Source organism: Vipera ursinii (genome assembly GCF_947247035.1).
Source record: "Vipera ursinii genome assembly, chromosome: 2".
Lineage (NCBI taxonomy): Eukaryota > Metazoa > Chordata > Lepidosauria > Squamata > Viperidae > Vipera > Vipera ursinii.
The window spans coordinates 168,287,675-168,306,171 of record NC_139513.1 but is presented as its reverse complement, the minus strand read 5'-3'; the positions used below and the strand labels follow the sequence as shown (position 1 = coordinate 168,306,171).

The 18,497-nt window shown below is 43.9% G+C and overlaps 1 protein-coding gene across 3 annotated transcripts in view; it reads right to left on the bottom strand.

The window, feature by feature from the left end:
• Nucleotides 1-18,497, bottom strand: part of CDK16 (cyclin dependent kinase 16) — a 75,258-nt gene that overhangs the window by 11,911 nt on the left and 44,850 nt on the right. Inside the window, exons 3-11 of one of the 3 annotated variants that reach the window (XM_083354013.1) lie at nucleotides 17,497-17,637; nucleotides 15,267-15,400; nucleotides 14,376-14,501; nucleotides 14,151-14,207; nucleotides 12,357-12,471; nucleotides 10,941-11,035; nucleotides 9,582-9,644; nucleotides 3,489-3,612; nucleotides 3,073-3,193 (exon numbers count right to left, since the gene is read on the bottom strand). In XM_083354013.1, coding sequence (XP_083210139.1) covers nucleotides 3,073-3,193; nucleotides 3,489-3,612; nucleotides 9,582-9,644; nucleotides 10,941-11,035; nucleotides 12,357-12,471; nucleotides 14,151-14,207; nucleotides 14,376-14,501; nucleotides 15,267-15,400; nucleotides 17,497-17,637 — 976 coding nt within the window. The remainder of the gene's footprint in view (nucleotides 1-3,072; nucleotides 3,194-3,488; nucleotides 3,613-9,581; nucleotides 9,645-10,940; nucleotides 11,036-12,356; nucleotides 12,472-14,150; nucleotides 14,208-14,375; nucleotides 14,502-15,266; nucleotides 15,401-17,496; nucleotides 17,638-18,497) is intronic. The other 2 variants (XM_083354014.1, XM_083354015.1) reach the window with 2 other exon arrangements.

Below are 18,497 nucleotides of genomic sequence, written 5' to 3'. Positions count from 1 at the left end.
CATCGGGGGCAGGGGGGAAAACCAATTGTGTGGAATTTTGAAAACATCCAAAAATATACTTAGGCTTTTAAACAGATCATTGAATTCATCTCTACAAAGTCAATCCCTGTTCCTTGAGGAATGCAGTAGAGGCGTCCTAGAGAATGTATGCACTGCTCACCAGCAGAGACCACGCTGACCGAACCAGTGAGCCTCAAATTATTGTCCTCCTCAGAAGAATTAAACATTATCATCTATATATTACGGTAAATATCAGTACAGGTGGATAAGTTGATTTGTCTGCCGGGAAGAGCCTCTGCTTTATACAACTGATGCTATGCTTCCTGAGAGTCCCACGATGCAGTTTAAAAACTACTAGAGGTAGCCCTCACCCAAAGGACGGGAACTGAGATGGGGATTTTTGTCAGTAAGCAGTGTGATCACAGAGAGTGTACCGCTTAGTGACAGAAATTTCTGGCACTTCTGCTTGCCATCATTAAGCAAATCACAGTGAGTTGTTAGGTGAGGATAACACAGGGTTGCCAGTTGCAACCACCTACTGGTTTCCCCCTTGACTTTGCTTGGAGGAAGCTGGCGAAAAAGGCCACAAATGGTGATCATGTGACCGTGGGACACTGCAATGTCATAACTGTGAGCCGAGCAACGATGGGCTCGGATAGCAAAGACACCGTGAACAATGTAAGTACAAAGACCAGTCAATTTCGCTTTCTTGCGAAAGTCGTTGAGAGTGTGGTGGCACGGCAACTCCCTTTGGTCCTGGAGGAAACTGAGTATCTGGATCCGTACCAATTGGGTTTCAGGCCCGGATATAGCACGGAGACGGCATTGGTCGCGCTGGTGAATGATCTCTGGCGGGCCCGAGATAGGGGTTACTCCTCTATCCTGGTCTTATTAGATCTCTCAGCGGCTTTTGATACCATCGACCATGGTATCTTGCTGCGTCGTCTTGAGGGGTTGGGAGTGGGAGGCACCGTTCTACGATGGTTCTCCTCCTACCTCTCGGGCCGTTCGCAGACGGTGTTGGCAGGAGGGCAGAGGTCAACCCCAAGGCCCCTTAGTTGTGGGGTGCCTCAGGGATCGGTGCTCTCGCCCCTCCTGTTCAACATCTATATGAAGCCGCTGGGTGAAATCATTCATGGTTTTGGGGTGAGGTATCACCAATATGCGGATGATACCCAGTTGTTCATCTCCACCCCAAACCAACCCAGTGATGCCCTCGATGTGATGTCCCGTTGCCTGGAAGCGGTACAGATTTGGATGGGAAAGAACAGGCTCCGGCTCAACCAGGCCAAAACTGAGTGGCTTTACGTACCGACATCTCGTTTAGTCCAAGAGGTTCCATCTTTGATTATAGGAGGAGAGATATTACCTCCCGTTGATAGAGCACGCAACCTGGGCGTCCTCCTGGATTCACGACTCAGTTTTGAAGATCATATTGGAGTCGTGGCTAGGGGGGCATTTGCCCAGATTCGCCTGGTACACCAGTTGCGCCCCTTTCTGGACCGAGATGCCCTATGTACAGTCACCCACGCACTCGTTACCTCCCGTATAGACTACTGTAATGCTCTCTACATGGGGCTGCCCTTGAAGACCACCCGGAGGCTTCAACTGGTGCAGAGTGCAGCTGCACGGGTAGTGATGGGAGCACCCCGATACTCCCATATTACACCCCTCCTGCATGAGCTGCATTGGCTACCGGTTGCCCTCCGGGTGAGATTTGAGGTGCTGGTTCTTACCTTTAAAGCCCTACATGGCTTAGGCCCGGGATACTTGCAGGACCATCTGCTGCCGGGAACGAATTCCCATCGCCCAGTACGCTCACACAGAGAAGGTCTCCTCAGGGTATCGTCGGCTTGCGACCCCCAGGGGAAGAGCCTTCTCTGTGGGAGCGCCAGCCCTGTGGAACCAGCTCCCCCCTGAGCTTCGGATGGCCCAAGATCTCCAGTCCTTTCGCCGCGGCCTCAAAACACTCCTTTTCCACCTGGCTGACCTAGACTGACAGGGATTTTAATTATATTTACAATTCTAATTCTATTCTTTAATTTATTTTAATTTATTTCAAATTTTTATTTTTAATTTACTGTACAGAGACCTTTAAGTTTTGTTGTTGTTAGCCGCCCTGAGTCCCTTGGGAGATAGGGCGGGATATAAATCCCATTAATAAATAAATAAATAAATAAATTAAGTACCACTTGTTCGGTGTCATCATAATTTTGCACGGTCACTGAACGAATGGTTGTTAAGCAAGGACCACTTGTACTGTATTGCAGGAGGAGTTGATTGGAATTGGGGAGACCCAAACTGAAGATAGTTGCTTTAGGGGTCCAGCATCTGTGCATTTAGCACCTCCCTCTAGCTTCAGTCCTCTTTTTCTGTTCTAGAGCAATTTCCTTCCTGAGGTCTAAGTGGTCTAGAGCAGAGGTCCCCAACCTCTTAGGCACCAGGGACCGGTTCCGTGGAGAGGTTTTTCCACAGACCAGAGAGTGTGTGGTTTTGTGTGCTGCCTGCATCCTGCAGATGGGGCTTTCCTTGTTTGTGTGGACCGGTTGCTGGCATGACGCAGCCCAGTACTGGTCCACGGACCAGAGGTTGGGGACCCCTGCCCTAAAGTGTATGTTTATTAATGGACAAGGCACAGAGCCTCAGTTCTGCATACAAACCAGGAAGAACAAAGACCTTTTCAAAGATGATGGGGGGAAAATGCGAGACATATTTTCCGAAAACTTCTAATTAACTAAATTAATTATTTTATGGTTTGTTTGTTTTTTAAATTAGGAATACTTTTTTGAACTGGGTATCAAAAAAGTGGTATTCAGTGGGTATCTCTGAATTGAGCATCCTACAGCGTGGCAAATGAATCAGTTACCCTAGGGCAGGGGTAGGCAACCTCGGCTCTTTTATGACTCATGGACTTCAACTCCCAGAATTGACTGGCTCAGGAATTCTGGGAGTTGAAGTCCATGAGTCATAAAAGAGCCGAGGTTGCCTACCCCTGCCCTAGGGATTGGTGTTTCTGGGTTGTTGTTTTTTTAAAAAAAGAACATTCAGGGAGTCAGATAGAAGAATCCATACCACATGTCAATCTGGGTGGAATATTCTGTCGAGCCCAGCAGAATATCAGGCGGTCGGTACCAAAGTGTTACCACCTCGTTGGAGTAGGTCTTGGTGGGGATAGATTTTGCCCGGGCTAGTCCTGTAAAACATAGAAGCGTATTTGCAAAACCTTCCACAGAGCAGAAAATAAGATTTGAGCCGCCTCCTCCTCCTCCTCCTCCTCCTTTTAAAAAACAGTGTTACAGCTGATAGAATTGTACCAGGGAAATTTGGCAGTGTATTGCCAAACATTGGAAGTGTGATGGGAATGAAAATATCTGGTTCAATCCACATATCGCTCCTACCCTCGAGGCCACCAGCTACCAAGAATAAGAGCATGTCAGCCCCAAAGATGGCTGGGGTGTAGATCAAAGAAGGGATTTGATAATACTCACCAAAATCTGCTAGTTTGAGCTCCCCTCTCTCATTAATAAGCAAATTCTGAGGCTTCAAGTCTCGATGCAGCACCTTCTGATGGTGACAGTAGGCTAGGCCACGTAGCAGCTGGAACAGGAACAACTAGAAGAGGCAACGAAGCCATCAAAGTGAATTCTTCTAGGCCAGGAGCAGGCAACCTTGGCTGTTTTATGACTTGTGGACTTCAACTCCCAGAATTCCTGAGCCAGCATGGCTCAGCTGGGAAACCTCTCCCTTTCCCCTCAGCATGACTGGCTCAGGAATTCTGGGAGTTGAAGTCCACAAGTCATAAAACAGCCAAGGTTACCTACCTCCATTCTAGGCAAACACAACTTCCTACCATTCACAGTATAGTTCATATTGCATATCTTTTAATGCTCTTAAAAACAGACACATATACAATAATAAATCCGTACAAGTTGCTTTCTTTTCCTGATACTACTCCTAAATCACACAGTGGTGTCACATCCATAACCAAGGTAGCACAAAGGGTAAATACAGATAATCAGTCCCCAGTTTAAGAATAAGTTCTGTTCCGAAGATCTGTCCTTTAGTTGAATTCGCATGTAAACCAGAACCAGTTATTACTGTATAATACCATAGTGTTGGGTAATGAACTTGAAACATTGCATACAGATAGTCCTCAACTTACAACGGACCATTTAGTGACCGTTCAAAGTTACAACGGCATTGAAAAATGTGACTTGTGACCGTTTTTCACAGTTACGACTTTTGCAGCATCCCCATGCTCACGTGATCAAAACTCAGACGTTTGGCCACTGCTTCATACTGATGACCTTTGCTGTGTCCCAGGAGTCATGTGATACACTTTTGCGACCTCCTGTCAATCAAAGTCAATGGGGAAGCCAGACTCACTTCACAACCGGATTACTAACTTATCAACTGCAGTGATTCGCTTAACAACGGTGGCAAGGAAAGTCGTAAACTGGGGGAAAGCTCACTTAACAAATGTCTCACTTAACCACAGAAATTTTGGTCTCAATTACGGTCATAAGTCAAGGACTACCTGTACTGAACTTGAATTTTGCTACAATAGGCTCTGTGCTTAACAAAGGGTCATCCTTAAACTGAGGCATTCTTAACTTGGGGATTGGCTAAAGAGCAACCGGGGGGGCGGGGGGAATCTCTTTACTGGGCATCACTGCTTGTGATCATTTGGGGAATGTGAATCTCCAAAAACACATTTAGCACAATTAATGTAGGAAATGTCCAATAGCAGATACATTTGAGTCCAGAATTTGCACCACGATACATTCAGTTCTTCTCAAGTATCACATACGGGATCCATAACATATTGGTTTGGATTGCAGTCACTTGGACATACATTTACAGGTGCTATTTTAGGCCCTGAATATGTGGGACTTAGACGCCCTATTCCTTTAATGCCATTAAAGGGAGATAGAAAAAAAATGTCAAGATGGGATTACAGGAGCAACTTGGGAAATGCTGGTACAGTACATCTTTTACTTTTCAGTAAAGCATTAACAATATATCTGGAACATTTGAATTGATGTGACGGTCTCTTTTTTTCTACAATGGAGGGAGGTTATTCATAATTGCTTCTCCCATTCACTTCAGCAGAGAGGAACAAATATTCTTTGATGGCCCTGTAGATGGAGAGAGCAATCTCCAAGCCTACTGATATAACTATTGAACGACATGAGAATTCCAAGATTAGTAAGAAGGCAGAATAAAAAGCCCTGCTGTTTACAAGGAACTGGACATGGAAGAGTTGAATACTCTTTGTCAACTATAAGGGGGGGGGAGTTTGTCAGTCCAATGTTGCTTTTTCCAGAGGGGAGAAGGATATCCACAGCTGGAATCTATGAAAACATTTCCAAAAATGGCAGGAGAAATCTCTTCTGACTGTCTTGACTATCATATATATATATATGTGTATCCAAATTGCAAGGTTGCACAATGGAAGAGACGAATGACCATGCAGCTGCCTTACTAATGTCTAACAGGACAACATTAGGGACAAGGGCTACAGTACAGAAATGGCTGCAATCTGAGTAGAACAGGCTGTGGCCCTGAGCAACACAGCAGCAGAGCAGCGCTTAAAGAACTATGCAGACCAAGATTCACCTGCAGAGAATTGCAAACAATTACTCTGTGCCACAGCAAGGGCTGTTGAAATGAAACAATGGGAAACCCAAAAGATAAATCTTGACAGTTTGCCACATCTAGCTTATGCTAGTCCTTTTTAACCTAGACCAAATAAAAGTTGGCACAACTCCCTATGTATGCTGAAAACATGTATTTATGTATAAATGAAGATCTTGGGCATACCTGAGGTCCATTAGGCATAAAGGATAACCTTAAGCAGGCATAGATGATGAAATGGTTCAGGGCACAGACAAAATCATATGTGGCACTGCAATACGACAGGTTGAAATAACAGCAATCAATTATTCTGGACAGTGACAGAAAAAATGGGAAGTATAAAAAAGGCCTGGAGACCACCCAAAACTTCACATGCCTTCCAAGGCTGCTGCCCGTGTGGAAAATTGAAAGAAACAATTCAGTTTTCAGTTGGTGACATGAAGAGAGGTTTCCCCAAACTTCATAGTGATTCTTACCTAAGATCAATTGGACAGTCAAACCAGTCAGCCATCAGTGGAAAAGACTTTGGATGTGCTCCACCAAAATGGAAATCAGATGCCACCACTGAGATCGTAATTTGGAGATCTTATTACTTCATTAACTTGGAGATCTTATTACTTCCTTCAGGTCAGATATGCACGCAGACTGTGGTGTCTTCTGCCAGGAGCATGTGGTAATGGTATAGAAGATGAGTGAAGCTAAGCAGAGCCAGATGAATGACCTCAAACTCCAGAAAGTTGACAAGGAAGAAGCAATAACCCCTCAGCTTTGCAGCAGAAATAAACCCACTGAGAGCCGATCTAGCTGGTTACTACGGTTAGAGGAGAGCATGAGCAGAAAGTTTTTTCCTGTTGAAATCTTGGAGATACTCACTTAGGAAAAAGCGGCCAGGCAGTGATTTCCATCACCTCACAACTATTCCCCTCAGAAACGGCAAAAGTTCCAAGAGGAATACACAAGAGTGATCCTTCATCATCTATGCCTGCAATAATGACTTCCTCGAGATGAGCTAGAGTTAGCACATGTTAAGAGCAATCTGACAAGGCTCTACAATTTATCTCCCCCTGTTCTTTGAAATACAGGCTGTAGTTAAAATTTTTAATACTGTACCAAAGTGCAAAATGAGCAGGAAAAAGCTGTGTCTTTCTAGATTGCCTGATATCCCCCCAGACTGATCAGACACAAAGTCATTGTCTCAGCAGATGCTAAAACAGACCTCATGAGGAAAAAAAATCATCTAGGTAAAGACAAACACGGATTCCCCAATCCTACAGAAACATCCCTAATGTAAACAGTGAATGTTTTAGGAACTAACATCAAGCTGAAGGAGAAAAATATTTTGAAAGCAGCTCTCCAAACATTTTCACCAGAGGAACTGGTGGTGAAAGGAGTGGATCAAAATGTGCAGACAGGCCTCTTGAAGGTCCAGGGAAATCAGAATGTTTCAGCCTATGAGACATTCCACGATGGAATCCAATGACCCCATACCATGTCTGCAGTATTCTAGGTGCTGATTCACTCACTTCATCTCCAGTATGGTTCTCCTCCTCATCTCTTCTTCCTGGGAATCCCAACTTATATATAGTTAGCACTTGAGGCTCTTTCAGCAGGTGGGAACAATTCAGTGGCCTTGATGGCCAGAAAAAGATCTATCACTCTTAGTATTTGATAATCCTTCTGATTTCAATCCTGAGGAAAGACTTGAATAAATCACAGAGAATAATTTGGAATGAAATAATTCTGCTGCCTGTGCGAAGCACTCAAAGAGTCTGGATACCGTGAACCAATGGAGCTCTTCTTTGACGAGTATTACTATAAAGTCACTGTTGCTATCATTGCTATTTGTGAATCCCTTTGGAAAAATGTGTACAGTAGATCCTCCTAAATGGGAAGGTTATTGTTTCAGCTGTATGAGAGTCTAGATTCCAAACTGAAGCAGGAAGGGCCAAAAAAACAACAACAAAAAACCCTGTATCCCTTGGGTTTTCACTAACTTCTCACCTAGATGAGACTAGGGCAGGGGGTAGGCAACCTTGGCTCTTTTATGACTCGTGGACTTCAATTCCCAGAATTCCTGAGCCAGCCATGCTGGCTCAGGAATTCTGGGAGTTGAAGTCCACGAGTCATAAAAGAGCCAAGGTTGCCTACCCCTGGACTAGGCAGTCTTCATTTCTTCCTTAGTTTCTATCAGAACTTTAAGAAATCCTCCAATGACTTCTAACGTTCAAAGCTGCTAGGGATAAGAACCAACTTGGATTTAGTACCTACATTCCAAAATGTTAAGTTGCAAATGTCCACATCTTGTGGCATGGCCTTAGTTGGGAATTATAGCATGTCAAGGCTGAAATCTGCCATGAAATTAGCTCTACTGCCCAGATAATCAACCCCCTGCTTATTGCAACTAATTCCAAATAAGGTAGAAGAAGTTGCTTAGGTTAAAAAAATTAGAGGCCATGGCAATCGGGGCACTGGCTACTTTTATATCAAGACATTTGATCACATTTAAAAAAACAAAAACAAAAACCACTGTTGCATATCCTATTGGGTTGAGGGAGGTTTTCTCCAGCCTGAAACCAATGGATTATTGGAGCATCCATTGAAAGAATCTTTAAGGGTTTCATGAGATAGTGATGTCCTGTCACTGTTGGTAATTTTTTTCTGAGTGAAACTTATTTGGTTTTCGTGAGCAACTTGACCAGTTACTGAGAGGCCCTTAGAAATTAGCCTCTTATTGACCTCCTTGGTCAAAAGTGAAAACTCCACATGCAAGGGGAAAAAAGGCTCTGAATAAGCTGTTATTTTGTTGTCCTCTTCAGCCAAAGGTTCTCCAGCTTCCCTATTAGAGGAAAAGGATGGAACTGATTCACATGAAACAGCAAGACATTCTACTATCTTGTCAAGGACCAGGAAAATCAGGACATCCAGGCAGTTCAAATGAGTTATAAAGATGTATTGCAAGCTTAAGCTCTCTACAACAATCTGAACTACTAAAGGTCAAGGGGATTAGGCAGAAGTTAAGAAAGGAAATCAAGGTGGACTAGACTTAGACCTCTTGTGGGCGTGCAGGGACTCATAGCTGATGACACATTTGATCCCTCCCTCGTCATCTCCTGCCCTCTCAGTCTTCCAGGTGAGACCCAGTTTGCAGTTTTGCCCAAATGCCTCGGATTAAGCAAAGAGGGAGACCACCCACCCTTAGAAAGACCGGGGTCACTAATGAAACAACTGTTTAAGACAACAGCTCCTGCACACCAGGTTACCCATAAAAAGTGGAGGCAGCTGAGCAGGAGGACGTTTCCTGATTTCTCTTCCAACCATCTGTGATGTGAACTTTGAGGGGAGCAGGACTCGCATTTCAGAGCCCAGAGAGGATGAGAGGAGCAAAGAATTATACGATGACACGCCTAATCCAACTTCATATTCCAGGTGGAGGGAGAACTCTCCCAAGCATCAAGAGTGGAGAATCAGTGGTGTGAACGTGTGCTTCATGCCCTGAAAAACGCTATGCCCCAATATCTGTTGACAGTGGTACTCCTATATATGTTGGTTGCAACCAGGGTGAATAGTCAGCCCTCCTGCAAAAGTAGCAAGGCAGAGCCCTGAGATAAATGATCTTAACTCCAGAGTAGCATACGTGAATAATCCAGCAAGAGCTCCTTGAGAAATGGAGCAAGGAGGACCAGAAAACCAACCTGGAGGTTGCTCTCTCTCTCCCCCTATAGGGAAAACAAGGAATTTGCAGCCCTGCCTGTTGGAAGGAGTGGAAGGCAGGACGCCAACTAAGGACATTCTCCTCCATTACAAGAAAACACATCACATCCCCCACAGGAATCTGGAACTAATCTCAAGTCTTTGCTGGCGCTGTAAGCAATTCTTCTATCACTGAAGAAGCTGAAGCAATCGCTGAAAGGAAAGGGTCAGCCAGATTAAAAATTAATTCTTACCTTCACATTGTGCATATTTATTACGTTCCCACAATCATCTAGATACTGTTTGAGGTCTTTATCCTGTGAAAGAGAAGGACAGGATCTTATCCCTGAGACAGTAAATGTTTCAACAAGATAATATTTAATTTAATGTTTCAACAAGATAATAATATCTCACGGGTTGCCACAAGGAAGAGGGAGTCAAGATAATCTCCAAAGCACCCGAAGGCAGGACAAGAAGCAACGGATGGAAACTAACCAAGGAGAGAAGCAACCTAGAACTAAGGAGAAACTTCCTGACAGTTAGAACAACTAACCAGTGGAACAACCTGCCTCCGGAGGCTGTGAATGCTTCAACACTGGAAGTTTTTAAGAAGAGACTGGACAGCCATTTGTCTGAAATGGTATAGGGTTTCCTGCCTGAACAATGGATTGGACTAGATGACCTTCCAGCTTTATTACTATTACTATATTGTTCAACAATTAAATGAGGATCTTATTGCGGGCTAAGCAAACACACACTGGTAGACCCAGCTTTATAGCTGGAAGATGCCTTGCATATTGTTCCCGCTCCTCCCAAGACATAATGGACCAATAGAGCAATCTGAGAACCCCAAGCATTCACTTCCGCCTCAACAATATTCCAGCATGAGAAGCTTGAATTGGAGTGAGAGGGAGGGTTGCATCAGATACTCCATGCCAGCTGGTTCCCAGGCTGACTCACCTTAATGAGGGCATGTGCAATGAGTGGAATGAGCTTGATTGGGCACTATGGTGATTCCCCCTATAGATACAGGCAATTGGATTAGGAAAATGAAGCATGGGATTTGATGGAAGCTGGTCCCTGATTCAATTCTTTAGTCACAGCTCCACCAAGAAGCACTGACCAGCAAGCATTACAAGCCACTTATCCTTCCGCCCCGAAATTTCCCACGTGAAGCAAGAAAGCAACCCCAGAGATCTACAATTCACACTTGTTTTATTTAGAGATCAAATATATGAAACGCTTCTTAGGAGGAGGAGTTATCGTGAGCTGTATTAAGCTTTTGGAACTTAACCTTTGAGAACTACTATAGGTTCCACCCAAGCTACAAAATTTCCTGCTGAACTGGCTGTACCAAAAACATGCAAAGAATTTTCTCGAGAGTACTTGAACTCTCCCAGAAAACTACAATTCGCAGAAGTCTTCAGAAGGACATCTCTACTGCCTGTAGTTTAAAAAAAAATCATGTTTTTCAAACCAAAGTGGCAACTTGCACATAAGAAAAGAGGATGGCTGCTCTTAATTTTCTGAATGTTACTGAGAACCGGATTTTCACCCAGAAAGAAAGTTGTGTTCCAATTTATTACATTCCCTCCCCTCCTCCACATACTCACTAAATATTCGAAGACAAGAGTCAGGGATTTCTCTGTATGGATGATATCATGCAGGGTCACTATATTGGCATGTTTCAAATCTTTTAGAAGTGAAACTGTAAGAGAAAGAGAGATGGGAGACGTGAAATTTACATCACAAACACTTCTAATGCAATCAGTACCAAATATGAGGCTTTGAGAGTTATTTGAACACAAGATAAAAGAATTGCTGTGAGCCTAAAACATACTTAAGGAGCTATCTGTTGAATTGCTCTAAAGCAGGGGTGTCAAACTGCCGGCCCACGGGCCAGATGCATCATAGCAAAACTGTGCCCACCCCATTACTGGCAATGGAAAAAAAGTCGCAATACGTCGCGACACGTCACGTGATGCGACTTTCACACCCCTGCTCTAAAGTTAAGTATTCTAGCCTGGAATTCAATTATGGGAGAGAACGTTAGGACCAACTTTTCTCTGTGTAGATGAGTGGAAGTGCAATCCAGGGCGGAGGTAGATATGACTGCAGGTGTGCTTAGCTATATAAATTGGCCCTTTTGCCTCTCTGCTATCTTCTTTCTTTCCTCCTGATGCAGATACAAAGGGAGGGAGATCTCTCTTCCTAAATTGTTTTATAGGGCCACTGAGACTGGAGGGGTTTAGGGAAGAATGTTCAGGATGAAAGGGTTGCATCCATCTGCCGAGATCCTGCTGAAGCTCAACAGAGAATTTGCTAAACAGTGTAGCCATTGGCTTGCTTCTTGGCTCTTTCATTTCTCCACGTGACGGCATGCCTAAGCGCTTTTACTTTTTAACAGTGTGAGAATCAGTTGCCCTCTTTAACGTAGGTGTCAACTTCTGCCTTAGTTACATTAGAAAATTTAGGGTCCTGCTGACCCCCTAGCAATACATCTCTTGTATGTCTGCAGGACTGCAGCCAATTCTGAATACAGGCAGTCCTCAGCCTATGACCACAATTGAGCCCAAAATTTCTGTTGCTAAGCGAGACATCTGTTAAGTGAGTTTTGCCCCATTCTGCGACCTTTCTTGCCACAGTTGTTAAGTGAAACACTGATTTCAGAAAGAGCCATACTCCACTCAGTATCAAGGATGCAGCTGTGGAGATGGTCAACAGTATTAAGTAACTGGGGGTGCAGATCACTAACAATCTCAATTGGTCTCTCCACACGTCATCCTTAGTGAAGCATGCAAATCAGCGTCTGCATTTCCTGCGTCGGACGAGGAAAGCGCATCTTTCTCCTTCTGTCCTGGCCACTTTTTACAGAGACACAACTGAAAGCACTTTTAACCCACTGCATCACTGTCTGGTTTGGTGGCAGCAGGGCCTCAGATAGAAAGTCCATACAGATTCTGTTAAAAGACAAGATCATACAAGTAATTCTTTCATAAGCCCTGGAAGAAGTGGCTCCAGGATTATACCTTCCCGAATGGCTGTGCAAGGGGCGCCCTCTTCATGCTCAAGACGGATCTCCTTCAAGGCCACCAAGTTGTCTGTGAGTTTACTCTTTCCCTTGTAGACAGTGGCATAGGTTCCCTGATGAAGAAGAGGCAGAATTTAAGCTAATAGCCCAACACGGTACTTGTAAACCGGCTAGGGTCTCTTAAGACAGTGAGATGGGTGGTATACAAATTTAATTAAATACTTTTTGATACATATAAATATTCTTTCGTCTTCTGCAAGCATCAGCCCATCCCTCAGTTCTTGCATTTCCCCCCCAAGCTTAAAATACAAAACTGCAGCTTCAAAGTGAGAATTATTTCAATGTGTGTCTTCATTGTCTCTCATTCCCTTTTCTCATCCGCATCCCACCCTGACGCTCCTTCTCCTAATAATTCCTATCTTCCCAGGTCTAAACTTCCCTAAAACAGACAAAAACTATGTCTGAAGTTGTACCGATCAGACAAACTTATCGTTTCAATGAGAACAATCCCTCTTTTATCTACCGTTCACCCAACTTTTTTGCTACCACTTCACTAGTGGCAGTGACAATTATACTCAGAAGAAAATATACACAACTCAGGGTTGAACTGTGAAGTCCGTGTCTCTGAGCTTAGTTGTTTCATCACCCGACTAAGTAACGTCATCAGTGCGAGGGTGGGGGTTTCCTCTTTCCTTGGAGAGAAAACCGCATGCCCATTGACACTGGCACATCAAATATAAGCCACCTATAAACAGAGAGCAAACCCCACACTCACTAACACTGATGACGTTATCTAGTCAGGTAATGAAATTTCTGCAGGCAAACAGCCAAGCTCAGAGAGTACCAAGGACTTCACATTTATACTCTCGAAAGCCACAATGATAAACTAAGTCCAATTTGCAGCAAATATGTGAATCCGGTACTTCGATTTGCAAGCCCCTCCCAGGCTTGTTTGGAAAACAATAAATTAGACGTAGAACTAAGTGCATATACTGGTAGAAAGATACCTGTAACCAGTCCAATTTTTATCAGGGCAAGAGAGTCCCTGAACAGGAATACATGGAAACATTCTGTTCCTGACTTTATAATCTCAAAACAGTTAATACTTTTTTATTTATCCTTTAAAACCCTGAAGTAGGTCATTAATAAGCCACTCGACAAACACTCAAAAGACGAAATGGGGTAAAATTAGAGCTCTGGATAGTAACTAAAAATATAAAATTACAAGTGCGTGTGCTTGGGGGGAAGGGAAAAGAAGAGAAACTGGCTCTCTGTTCAAGAACTTCCAAATACAGGGTTCTGACTCCATTGACTCCGCCGGGCAAATCAAGCCCTAAAGGTGGCTACCAAGATGGTAAGAATTAGAAAAGGCATTAGAATAAAAGATCAAATAGAATATATAGGCCAAACAATTTGCTCGTGTACTTTACAAGCCTGGTGAAAGTATAGTGCAGTTGGAAGCCATGTGCAAAATCGAAACACGGAAAAAGATTGAAGCTTTGGGAGGTGCGCTTTCTACCCACAATGAATGTTTGGTCATGGCTACTAGAGATGTTGAGAAAACGACCCACTCTAGGATTCTGTTCTCCACCATTAAAAGACTGGCAAGATCCAAGACCAAACGTGAGGATAAAAAGATGGGAGCTGAAACCACCCTGAGCCCCTAGATAGCAAAACCCAATGCACGTTAAAACAAAAAAACAACCCTTTCTTTTTTTTCAAGTGAACTAAAATCCAGCCCTGAGTTCTTACCTTTGACCAGTCTGGAAAAAGGCCAATTCACAACACTCACCTCTCCCAATTTGTCCAGCTTCACGTAGGTCTCCAGCTTCCCAAAGCCAATCTCCGACTAAAGGAAAAAAGACCAAGGAACAAAGTGTGATGGATCTGCCCTTTTGCGGTCTGGGGTGCTTAGGGAGTTCAACAACAGCAGCGGTTGCTGGCCGGTAGTACTTAGTACTTAGCGAATGGGGGAACACTGAGAAGTGGAAAGGAGAGACAGACAGTTCCTATTTACCAAAGAGACTCTGCGTAGCCGCCTGCTCAAGGGCTTGTCAAAGAGAGGACTGTTGAGGGTCAGTTTCTCCAGGTAGCCTTCGGGCAGACGGATGTCAGCTGGGAGTGACAGGCGCTTGTTAATATCCTGAGAAGCAAGGAAAAATTAAGTCAGCTTTACTTATTCAATCTTCCCAAAATTAGAAGCCTGGGTGGATGGACGGACGGATGGACAAACAGTAAAAGGCTAGACAAATAGTAAAATGCACTGGCTAGATTCGTACAGGAGACGGTCTCCAGTTTCTCCTGCACTAGTCTGATACGAAAAAATCACAACCTCTCCTTTAACCAGTATGGAATCTAAGCAAAGAAAAGTCTAGGTAAATCCTGAGAAGAAACATCAATAATCTTCGGATTCTTCAGGACTTTGGGGGGGGTGTGATTGAGAGATTTTGGAAGGAGTTGTCTGTGCTATCTCACAAACCCATATATGCGAATACAAAGAAGTCACAAGGAACAATCAAGTTTTACTGAGTGGTTAGACTCGTGATATGTTAAAACTCGGTATCCGGGTTAACAAATAGTAGACACAAATAAACCACTAACAAATCAACCCGAGTTTAATTTAGCCTAGCGTGCAATGGAAACCCGGTGAGAAATTCTGTACAAAATCCATGCATTTATCAAATGTCTGTCTTACTTTACTTGAGGTTACTTGGGGTAGACTTTGCATTCCCTAACCACCAAAGTTAACTTTGGGGAGTAAAAGCAGAGAATGTAACTTGAGAAGCAAGACATCTTTATTCCTTGCACATCTCTCCATACAAAAACAGCCCATTATAATGGGAGACAGAGAACTCTTTGTTCCCACCTTAAGCTGTCCCTCCATCATCACCAGCCAGCACCCACATACCTCAGTGGAAATCTTGCGCGCTGGGTTGTTCCGCATCCGCACTCGGACTGGAGACTGCACCTCATCGGATGATGTTCCTGATGCCTGATCACTCTCACCATCCGAACCCATTTTGAGGTCCTCATGAACAATCTCTACACCAAGGAGAAATGTAGATGAAGACACAGTGGGCAGAGAGGGCTCAACCCAATCCCTCTAAGGTTTGTAAAGCTGGGCCGCAGAAGGAAGAACGGGTCAGCCCAATGTGTTGAAACTAGAACTCCCATCATTCCCAGGCCACAGACTATGCTTGCTGAAACTTCTGAGAACTGCAATCCCATTACAGTTGGTGGGCAATAGTTGGGGAGTGGCTGCTGTCAACCCCTAAGCATGATGTTTTATGTAAAGTCATAAATGTTTTAGATAAATAAATACCCTTGTTTCAATTTGAAGCCAGTTGTTGAATGTTCCACCTACAGCGACCCAACAATGAATTTCCTTTTTGGCAATCTCAATTCCACCTCTCCAGAAGGTTTAGACATGCTGCCACCAGGAGTACCTCCTCAAAGAAAACTAAAGACTACCTGGCTATAGATGGTATTCACTACTTCACTACTTCAGACTGATCACAATTTTAAGAGGTTCCCTGCATATAAAAAGCTACCGCAACATGTAAGAGCCTTCGTCAGACTTTCCCTGTTCCATGTAATTGTCCTTTATTAGCAGGATCTTCAGTTCTACAACCTACTCAGTTGTCTTACTCAGCTACAGTGGTATAGGTAAGATCAGAAAATGGGATAACATATACTGATCTCCCTCGGTCCACTTTGTTTGTTTGTTTATTTGCCACCCATTTTGTTTCAGAGCGACTCTCTGGGTGGCTTTCAGCATAAAAATCACATTTAAATCATCAAACACAATTATCACACACAATTATCCCCTAATTTATTAACCACTTCTACCAAAATATTTTGACTAGTTGCATTACTTATAATTATGTTGGTTCCATAATCTAATGTCAAAAGTCCTCTAAATGTTCAGTAGAATATTTTAAGTATGTGACAATCAAAGTATGTACCACTTTGGGCCAACCTTCCTCAATGTGATGCCCTCAAGAAATTATAGCATCACCCATCTTCCCCAGACAGCATTAGGCATTGGAAAGTGTACTCCAGCACATCTAAAGAGCACCAGATTTAGGAAAGTTGCTCTGGGGACAGGATTACATTGGCTCTCTGATTCTGTGCATTTTTTTTTACAGACAACCTGAACCTTTAGATCTGCTTCAGTATTTTTTTAAAATAGCTGTATGTTGAATTCATGTCAGTGATACTCTCAAGAACCCAAAACAATATTTTTCCGGCTTTTAACTCCCCAAATTCCTAGCCTCCATAGCCACTGTTACATGTCATAAACCAAGTGTGTGGTTTTTTTTTTTTGAATCAGGCAGTTTCAAATCCCAATAAATTAAACTTGAATTAAATTACAGCTCAATACTTCTGGAAGCTACCTGGTTGGGAAAGTCTGATTTAAAATCACTTTATATTGAGTAAGGCCACTGGTCCACATTCTCTAGAGAACACCCTAGGGGTAGTCTTATGAAATGATCCCCACTTTATTGCTAAAGCACCTCAATCTTTCATCTTTCACAGAAGATTGTGCTAATCAATTTCTGCTCAAACCCATCTTATACAGAGGATGTGCCTGGCATAAACTAGACATGTAGATGGCACTTAGAATAAAAAAAATAATTAATAAACAGTAAATGTGACATCATGGCTGGGTTCACACATTACGCTAAGCCAGGAGTTTGAACTATAATTACTGGGGGGAAAAGCCATATTTAGCTTTACGGACAACACCTGCTGTAATGCAAGTGTCACGTATTGGGCTAACAGAGCATACTATGCATTAGCAGAGTGAGTGAGACCAGCCAGAATAAAGTGTATAGATTCAGAATGATGCACTGAATAAGACCAAGGCTCATTTCTCTTCAAGCGAGACCCAGCAATCGGAGACTCCAGCCTCCTTACCAACCTCATCCTGGAGCAGAAATGCAAGACTCTGGGTTCCCCGGACTCCAGACTCAAGGAACTGACGTACCCCACCTCGATACAAGAGGCTCAGGTGCATAAATAAGTTAACTGGGACTCCGAAAAGCCTCGCTTGAAGCCAGACTGGCTTGACTTGTGGCCTCAACCCAACAATAGGGAGCCCTGACTGGCAGCGCAGTGGGAGGTGCGATAGTCACCTAATCGGGTGGTACGGCCAAGGTGAGAGCTCAGGCTGCGGCTGACGGCCAGACGAGGCCTGTGGAAGGAGCCTGCGTAGTGGTGCAGGAAGGCATGAACGCTGCGGGAGGTGCTGGGATGCACACTCTTCACTGTGGGGCCTGGGGGGGGGGCAGGAGAGGGAGGGGAGGAAGAAAGCCCACAGACAGACAGGTGGGAGGGAGGGAGGGATATGGGAGATGCAGGAAAAATGGAGGGGGACACAGGTGGCCGGGGAATGTGGTGTCGGGACAGCGAAGAACAGAACATCAGCAAAAGGAGAGAAGGGGAGTGGTAGGAGGGGAAACACCAGTGAGAAGCAGAAGTAGCAGCAGCAGCAGAGAGAGAAGGAAGGTGGGAGCCCAGAAAATGGAACAGCAGAGGAAGAATATCCATCTCCACCCACCACAAAATAATAATAATAATAATAATAATAATAATAATAATAATAATAATAATAATAATAATGGAAGTATAAACAGGGGGAGGGAGGGTAAAATGGAGACAAGGGGGGAACCCCAAAGCAACATCCCAAAGGGAGTGATATGGAAAAGACAGATGCATGAAAGAGAGGAAAGGAAGAGGTCGAGCCAACAGCCCACAGTAAAGAACCAAAGCACGGGGGGGGGGGGCGCACACAGAGACAGTGGCCACCACATAAACAAAGGGATTGACGCCGCCACAGAAGAAGGGAGGCCAATATAAACAGAAAGATGGAAGGGGGAAAAAACAGGGGGGGGGAAAGAGAAATATGAAGGAAGGAAAAATAAAACACAAATCAAAGTAGAATGGAAATCAAACTCAAAAGACAGCCCTCAGCCGAGGGGCAGGATTGGGGATATAATGGAGAGACAGGACTTACCTGAGTGAGACAGCCTCCCCGCTCCCATTTAAATAACTTGGGAGACCCCATCCCACCCCTCAAAATATATTTGAGATTGGGATATTTATAGTACAAGAAGAAGTAACGCTGGTTTGCTCC